Source organism: Macrosteles quadrilineatus, unplaced genomic scaffold (assembly GCF_028750875.1).
Source record: "Macrosteles quadrilineatus isolate MER2022 unplaced genomic scaffold, UCM_ALF_1.0 Scaffold_2__2_contigs__length_208266976, whole genome shotgun sequence".
NCBI classification, from domain to species: Eukaryota; Metazoa; Arthropoda; class Insecta; order Hemiptera; family Cicadellidae; genus Macrosteles; species Macrosteles quadrilineatus.
Genome location: NW_026542595.1, coordinates 50,309,993 through 50,319,372, shown reverse-complemented (window position 1 = coordinate 50,319,372; position 9,380 = coordinate 50,309,993). Strand labels below are relative to the sequence as shown.

The window sequence follows — 9,380 nt, the reverse complement described above, 5'->3', positions numbered from 1 at the left end:
GGAAACAATGTATTTTTCCAAATCTACAAACTTTTGATAGCAAATTACGCGAAAACTATACAAGATATCGAAAAATAGTAAATTACAAACTTGCTGGAAATTTAATAAGCTTTCATTTTGTATATTAGCATAATTTCGCTTGGACGCATGGTTTCCGAGATATCAGTAAAAACCCGAAAAATTGTACCTTCAAGCCCCCCCCTCCCCCACAGCACAAGGGCTAGAGGTGGGGACTTTTGGTATGTTAACCTCCTAACTATACTAAACAAAGTTACGAATACGAAGTCAGAAATTGTGTTCCAAACATTTCCCTCTATATCCTTTCGTTGCCTGGACTAGTACTACTCTTGCGTCAGTCTGGTTCATTGATGATTTATAATCTTGTATCGTATACGCTTCTCAAAACCAACTCTTTTGCAACACACCAACACAACTTTGATCACCACCAATAAAATCTTGTTGGAAATGAAGCCAGAAAACCCCGTTCTGCATTCAAGTACTTCCAGCCCACCTCTAGGTAAGTTAGGCTCTTTTAAATATCAAGTACTTTATCGGTCATCAACATAAAAACCAGTAGGCCTAGCCTAGACCTCGTCAAATAAAACAAAAACAGTTAAGTTAGCCTAGGCCTAGGCCTAAACTTTAAGTTACGTAGGGAATAACCAAAAACGTCTAAACAACTAGCCTATGAGGTATTTTGAAATTGTCTTGTCATTTAACCAACAAGGCTATTCTCAAAGATAAAAACAATATGGGTGTAACTTAAATGAACAACCATTAACTCTAGTCTACACTTTACCTTCCTAATCTAACCTAACCTCAAAACACTGAATGCATCCAAAAATCCGTGTAATCCTAACTGCCTTCCCCACATGCCTAAATAAGTTCAGATCAGTGTTTCATATATTGGTTATTTCGTGACATTATTACGGAGAACCTGCGATATAAGTTATTATCAGATTACACTCATTCGAATGAAAATATCAATCGATATATCGATTATTCGATAAGTTATAGTTTAGGCTATCGTTTGGTTAGTTAGGTAAGGTATACCTAACCTAACTTACCAAACGATAGCCTATATCGAATGAAACAATCTAATAATTGATATTTTCACTCAAATGAGTGTAGGACGTAAAGTAGTAAAGTGCAGCCGATTAAATAATGATAGGCCTATAGGGTCAACGTGGGTAGGTAATTGTGAACGCCAATAAAATATTTTTCAGATAAACGCAATTTACAAAAAAAATTGTAAGCAATTAAGCAATTTTAAAAATGTGGTCAGTGTTATAACATTATACCGTACATATTTTAGGCTTTATATTTCATATAAGCCAATTTCATTCTCTATTTAGTGAAGGAGTTATTCAGCATTCACACTTGCCCGGACAGCATTCACAATTGCCTACAATTTTGGGGTACGGTAAATTGAACGGTCAGTTGAGAAAAATATTAAGTTACATACTACAGCATAGGAGGGGTATTGTGATTAAAGCCTAACTCAAACTGTTCACAAATTCCCCACTTTCAATGGCATGTGACAAAAAATGAGCGTGCAAATGAGATTTTTCCGTGGTACTTTGAAATAGTTAGAAAATCAGGTAGGTAGCCTAGATGTAAAAATAACAAAACATGGTCAGAATATTTAAAATTAATGTATTTAATGGGTAAAATAGTATACTTATACAAGAGAAAATAATATAGAGTTGTTATTTGATACAGTAGAGCAAAAATTTAAAGGAAATGACAAAATAATCTCCCTTTAACAAACGAAAGAGCACAAATTTTCTTCATAAAATTATTTAAATCCTACTGTGTAGAAGCAATCAACTATTAGAAAAGACAACTAAATTACATTGGTTAGATAGAATAAATTAGGCACTTTCCTTTTAGGCCTACAAAATATTACTTGTACTAAAAATGTTTTTTTATCTTGAAAAACCTATAAAAAACCTATTTAGAAATCAAATCATTAACTGATCATTAACTAACTGTCCTGTCCGCCTACATCTCAAAAACTGGAACACAACGTGGAAACTTGTAGTAATCTGTATTTTTTATACGGTGTTTCTGGGGTTGGCAGCATAATTGGTTTGAAGAAAAATCTTTAATGAGAACCAAAAATGTGTTTCTTTTACAGGCAGGGTAAATGTGAACAGCGTTCACAATTACCCCCACATAGTAAAATATTGAGGGTAATTGTGAATTTGATCAAATAAAAAGAAAATTGCTTACAGGATCGATATGAGGATATATAATGCATTATACATTTGAAATTCTTCTATAATTACTGGTTTTCATGTCAATCTGACTTTTACTTTTTTCACACAAAAAATATTTGCTAAGGTCTACGCAACTTGTTTGTCAACAAAAAACGCAACTTTTTCCAACCTGAAAAAAAGTTAAGCAGCTTTTAACTTTCTAGAATTTTTATCCTGTATAGAAAACAAACCAAATAAACATAAAACATTGATTTCTACTCAAATCAACAATACACTAAGAAATTACAGCCCTAGTTCACAATTCCCCCAGTTCACAATTACCCACATTCACCCTATATCAATTTAGATTTGGTTTGATAAGTTATATAGGCTAGGCTATTGCTTCTAAAAAAATTTTCAATATAGGCCTAAACATTATTTAATGATTGCTGTCAATGCCAAATTGAGTAATGATCTGTTGCCTATATTTTTGATGGGGTAGACTTCCGTATCTGTTGGCACAAACAACCGAATGAAAATATTGATTATTCAACTGTTTCATTCGATATATCGATCGATATTTTCATTCGGTTGTTTTCGCCAACAGATACGGAAGTCTACTCTTTTAATGATATTCAATAAATGAAACTATCAATATTTAACTTAACTAAAATTAAAATATATTTCAAGAACGTTAACGGAAAAAACAATATAAATAACTTCTTGATCAGCATTGTACGTGTTATTAAATTTACAAAAAGTAAATAAAAGAAACGTCTTATAACACTTAAAACATATATTTACGCTTATACTGTTACTCACAAGACGGTAAATATACAAAAAACCACTTACCATCTTTTTTGTATATTTACCGTCTTGTGAGTAACAGTGTAAGCGTAAATATATGTTTTAAGTGTTATAAGACGTTTCTTTTATTTAATTTCCGTAAACAAACAATATCCAAAACAGTATATTATACTGTTTTGTCACGAAAGAAGATTAGGTTTGTGTGAAATGCTTTAACAAAATGCAATGATTTTGCCAAAGAAATTTGATTGCGTCATAATTACGATTTTAACAATCATCATAAACCCCCAGGCTAGAGTTCTGACAGGGACCGCAATTATGATACCTTTGAGGATGTTTAGTAGGCCTATATACAAATGGAAATTGTTTATAGGCCTATGTAAATAATGACCTTCTTACTCCATAAACTTAAGCTAAGATCCTAAAAAGTTTCTTTGAAAGTACAGTAATCCCCTTTTAACCGACCTCGCATTAACCGATAATCATATTATCTCTTGCTCGTAAGATATTACAGTTTGTTTAAACTGATCTGGTTTTGAGAGCGGTTCAGTTTATAACCGCTACATTCTAGGTATCTCGGGCATCTCAGCATTTCCGCTCCCATGCTCGGCAATGGGAATAATACGCTACATGAGTTTTAATGTAGGTACAGTGTAAAAAATTAAAGGTGTTTTTATTAAGTTTCCTGAAGGATCTTCTTCAGTGTGTCAAACAGAATCAAAACAGTGATAGATCGTTTGTAGAGAATAATTCGTATGTAGCCTACTCAAAATATTTTTTTACGTTTTTGAAAACAGTCGCAGTAATATTGTTTGAAATTATCTTATCGCTAGAGAGTAAACAAACAACACACCTTGTAGGGAAGGGAAGGAAGGGGAGGGGGCCAACAACTCCAAGGTAAAGATGGCTTTTGTGACTCGAGCCTGCAGCGAGAGGCTATAAATAAACACCCTGTCTCGTAACGAAATGGTTGCTTGTAGGCCTATCTTTTATTTTAAATAACTTCTTGATCAGCATTGTACATGTTATTAAATTTGCAGAAAGTAAATAAAAGAATCGTTATATTACCATACACTTAAAACATATTTAAGCTTATACTGTTACTCACAAGACGATAATCTTACTAATATTATAAATCTTATCTTACTATAATTTTATAAATGTGAAAGTTTGTGTGTTTGTTTGTTTGTTTGTGTGTTTGAAGTTCAATCACGCATTAACTACTGGACGGATTGGGCTGAAATTTGGCATGATGATAGCTCACATTCCCGATTAACATATAGGCATATTCTTATCTCAAAAATCCTTTCGGGCTCCGCTCCAGTGGCTCTGTAGTTCCCCATGTTAACCTTATGAGTTTTCATATTTAAAGGGAATTAAAGTATTTTGTCAGCTGTTTCAACTAAAAAAGTTGGTTCTATGATATGCAAAAGTATTAAAAAGTTTTAAGATTTACCAACAGAGTGCAGCACTATTATTTTTTTCTTTGCATTTATGAAAACAGCTAATTTGATCTAAGCAGCAACAAAAAGCTGTGATACGCAATGAGAACTGTCAAAGTAGGATTGTTTACAGTTGTTTATGTTTTTAATTTCATGAACAATTTGTGATATTTTGCGAATGTTTAATAAATAATTTTTCTTTATTGTTTAGGTGAAGTGGTAGAACATTATGGCTATGGTAGATGTGTAATACTATAGTATACCGTTAATTTAAAGAAGCAAATTTGATCAAACTGTGTCCTCCCTTATTGCAAACGCAAAGCATGAGTATACCTGCAATAATCATTTTATATACTTTTACGCCAACCCCGTACGAAGGACGGGTACTCTGCTAGTTATACATAAAAGATGGTAAGTGGTGATCGATTTTGATTGAACACTCAAATCGTCATCAGACCCAATAGGTGAAAGACAAGAATCTTGAATGGCGTTCCTACTTAAGTTTCAAGATTCTTGTCCTTCGCCTATTGGGTCTGATGATGATTGGAGTATTCAATTGAAATCGATCACCACTTACCATCTTTTATGTATATTTATTTACCGTCTTGTGAGTAACAGTATAATCATAAATATATGTTTTAAGTGTTTAAGACGATTCTTTTATGTACTTTCCGTATCTTTTATTTTGGCAATAAGTTCTGTATTAAGATAGATTTGGAAAGCATCAATATTTAATATTACAGATTAAAGGTTCTCAAATAAGGAGCCCCCAGCGAGCCAAAGTCGAGTACTGGTTATATAATTCCAAATGAATAGCACGTTTAATTTTTTAAAGTTTTTTGGGATTGCTGTATTTCAACAACCTTTTCAGTTATCCGACCTATTTCCGGTCCCGCCAGGGTCGGTTAAGAGGGGGTAGGCCTATACTGTATGAGTATGGTCTTATTTCAAGAGGTTTAACAAGAGATTTTAACAGCATATTTGTCTGCAACTGTGTTTATTTAAATATGTTTTGTTTGATTTCTTGTCAATAGGTGAATTAGCCATTTTAAAGTTGATAGCAAACAAGACGATTGAAGTTCAATGGGAAAATGGTGTAAGTCAGAGTTCATTATCTGTGAAGAAATATGTAAACCTGGAATCAAGCTTGGATATTTGTAGATATTTGGCCAGAATCACTCCTGAAGCTGGCCTTTATGGTGCTTCCATTTTTGAGGAAATTGAGGTCAGTAAAAAAAATCTAAAATTAAAATTAAAATTGTGCTTTCAGGGTTTATAAACATAACATTTATACTTGAGAGTTGACATTATGGTAAATCATGTAAACTGTTTATGTTTTATGGAGAAAGTGAAGTGTGCTATTTTGCATCTAAGGTCAGTCTGCATTTAAAAATAATTAAAAACTGTCAAAGTGTTGTGTTTGAATAACGTAGCCTATATTAAACAGTGTTTTTTTTATGAGTATGAGCTGTGGTTTTCCTACCCTGTATATTTGTATCTGGGAGTTGGTTTAAGTGTTGTACACAATTTACCTTGCAAGGTGTTCACTAATGGTTCTAGAATTAAACTATCATGCTCACATTAAACCAATTGTCTATTTTGCTTCTGAGGTGCCTCAATGGTTTTAAATAACTTTTATAAAATATGCATCGTATCTGTTGTAAATAGTGTGTTTTCTTGTTAGTTTATTTTAATGTGAGCTCTAACAATTTAAATAAGACCTAAATACTCGTCAATATTACACTGATAAGTCATTCTAAATATTGTTTATACTGATTCTTTAAATGTGGTCTATGGAATTAAATGTTAAGTCATACATTGGTTTCTTGCGTTATGTTGTTTTTATATTTTATAGGTTGAGCATTGGTTGTCATTTTGTATTGGGCCTCTCTCATGTGCTCAAGAATTCAAAGATTCCATCTCATACCTGGATAAAGTATTGGCACCGGTGACATACCTTGTAGCCAACAAACTTACAATTGCTGACTTGCTTGTCTGGTCTACTTTATACAGTAAGTTTGCTGTAAGATATGTAGAGCCTTTCCAAAATAAAATTAGTTTTGTTCACTTTTCATAAAGAAGTGTTATTATTACAAATTTTGTGTTGGCTATCTGGATATTTTATGCAACCTTAAGCTGTTTAACAAAATTCCTCCATACTATAAAGGGTGTTTGTAACTCTCTACCAACCTTTTAAGGTATATCTAGGTTCATAACAAATTAAAAAAATTACATTAAAATAGTCTGCAGGTCAATAACAACTCACAGAGCCGACGTTTTGTATTTTTCAAAAATTGTTTTTTCTTAATAACCATGATATTTTAAACTTTGAAATTTTGCATCTAGAGTTAAAACTAGTTTCTCTGGCTTACAAAAGAAATATCAAAATTTTACTACCTACGTAAAAATTCAAAATGGTGGCCATTAGTTTTTTTGAAAAAATAACTATTAAACAGTGAGTCTTATTATAAAAAAAATTAAATAAACACACTAGAATACAGTTTTAACTTATAGAAAGTTTTAAGACAAACGTAATGACACATCAACATTGCAAATGTACCTAACATAAAATAACCAAGATTTGAAATTATTTTTGGTGCGTTATTTGTGTTTCTACGCCAGATATTTGAACGATCCCTGTTAGGGTATGGTCCAAATTTTGTTCTTGATGATATTTAAATGTGAATATCATAAACATTAGTTCTCATAAAAAAAATTGAAGGAAATTTAGTCACCAGTAATTGTAATCAAATTTTTACAGACAGCACTCATTGGGCAGCTCTAAAATCCAAAGGTAACAATCCACAAAATATTTCAAGATGGATAAACTTAATTGAAGGCCAAACTTGTGTGCAGCAAGCTTTAAACGAACGTCCCGAAGATGTCAAGACAAAGAAAGCCCAGAGTAAAACTGCTGGTTCCGAGGAAGTTAAGAAAAGTAAAGAAGAAGGCAAGTTTGTAGACCTGCCTGGTGCAGAGATGGGGAAGGTTGTGGTACGATTCCCACCAGAGGCTAGTGGGTAAGTTGGCAATGTAAAATCTTTGTAAAGTAGTAATCCAATAAGATTTAGGTTACGTACCTTAACATTGTCAATCCTAATAGAATACGTTATTTATGTCATAAATCAATCATTGAAGCAATAACAAATACTTTTAAAAAAAGTCTTAAGTGTTTATTGATGACACATCCTATATTTCTTTAGATAATGCAAGTAATGAGAAAAAATATTGATCATGAACTCTTATAACCAGTTCTATTACGGAAGACACACTCAGTGTAGGGGGAATAAGTTCAGTTACAGTTCAGGTGAAAAATTAAATAATGGGTTTTAACTGGTTATGAGAAGTAATATTTTATCCTACCATTTTGTTAGGTACAGATAAATGATTAATTTGTGTTGATTTGACAACCCATAAAAGGGTTGTAAATTAACATCCTGCTGATTTATTAACGCATGATTACATTCACAGTTATTTGCACATTGGACATGCTAAAGCTGCACTTCTCAACCAATATTACCAGGAAGCATTCCAAGGGAAATTGATCATGAGATTTGATGATACAAACCCTGCAAAGGAAAAAGTTGATTTTGAAAAGGTGAGTTAATAATTTGTAAGTAAAATGCCCCAGTTCTATCATGGATTTGTTTACTGATTTTTCAATTGTGAAAAGTAGGCTATGATATAGAATATTTAGGCTAGTTTCTGTAGATTTTACACATGCCAAATTTTATAGTTGTGAATGTTGAATCTAAAATATGTTGGCCAAATTTGATCCTGAAAAAGTTAGTAGCTTTTTGTTGGTTCGAACCTAGACCTATCTGTTCCTGATCATTGGGCTTTTAATAAACCCTAATAGTCCAAAGCAAACTAAACAAAACTGACACAGGGACCATTTAAAAAATTGCAAGAAAAAGTTTTATGGTTTTACTTTGTAGTGTTGGGTTTGCAGAATGACATACTAAAAGCTGGCAAAAATCGATGCACGAGAAAACCACTAAAATCACAATTTAAAATGGCGGCTTTTCCCAACATTGGAAAAATCTTGAAAAAATATAGGCTACCAAATGCATTTTGTATGAAGATTTTTTGAGAAACTGACTTGGGAGCACCGCCGATATTTATTGGGTCGTTTTTAAGAGATTGGGTCGTTTCCTGGCAAATGCCCTATCTTTTTATAAGATAACCTTATTGGGTCGTTAGTACTTTATTTTCATCCGCCATATTGGACATCTAGATATTTTTTTAAAATGTAATGATAGTGTTGTGATACATCATTTCAAACTACATTTTTACACTGATTTTAATGCCGAAATCTGTTTTTAAATATCTTTTTGCGTTTAGAATATGTGTTCAAAAGTAAACTCTCCCCCATACATTTCTTATGGGCGCTTCGTAGTTTGATAAAACTACGTAATTCGTAATTTCAACGTAATTCGTAATTCGTAACGTTCGCTTCGTAATTTTTTAAAATTATTTTTCTTATATCTCCAGTTCTTATTAAGGGTTGCAGTTCGTTCTAGCTTTAAAATATTCAGTAATATAAGGGCTTCCATTTGAGCTCTTGAGCAAAATCAGACGAGTTAAAGATCAGCTACGAACCTCAGAACAATATCAATTTTAACTTTTTAGAAATATATTATTTTAAAAAGATTTATAACTCGGGTTGTTAATATGTCACCAAGTTCTTTCTGGTCTCAAATTACTCAGTAAATGTTTGGCTTTGATTTTATTAATCATTAAACAAAATCGGACAATTTTAAAATGAGTCATGGATCTTAATTTAACATTAAAATGTATTTATTTTTTTAATTTGTGTTTAGTTAAGGACGTATATCCCCAATTCTAAATCACTCCCAAAACTTCTTTATAGTCTTAAATAATTCGTAACATTATTTACTATTATTTTAGCTATGGATTACTTATTGAG

General features: G+C 32.2%; 1 protein-coding gene across 1 annotated transcript in view; it reads left to right on the top strand.

The window, feature by feature from the left end:
- Positions 1–334: 334 nt before the first annotated feature.
- Positions 335–9,380, top strand: part of LOC128986066 (bifunctional glutamate/proline--tRNA ligase) — a 67,560-nt gene continuing 58,514 nt past the window's right edge. Inside the window, exons 1-5 of the mRNA XM_054406167.1 lie at positions 335–517; positions 5,485–5,675; positions 6,306–6,462; positions 7,212–7,470; positions 7,922–8,048. Of these exons, the coding sequence (XP_054262142.1) occupies positions 466–517; positions 5,485–5,675; positions 6,306–6,462; positions 7,212–7,470; positions 7,922–8,048 (786 nt within the window). The 5' untranslated portion in view covers positions 335–465. The remainder of the gene's footprint in view (positions 518–5,484; positions 5,676–6,305; positions 6,463–7,211; positions 7,471–7,921; positions 8,049–9,380) is intronic.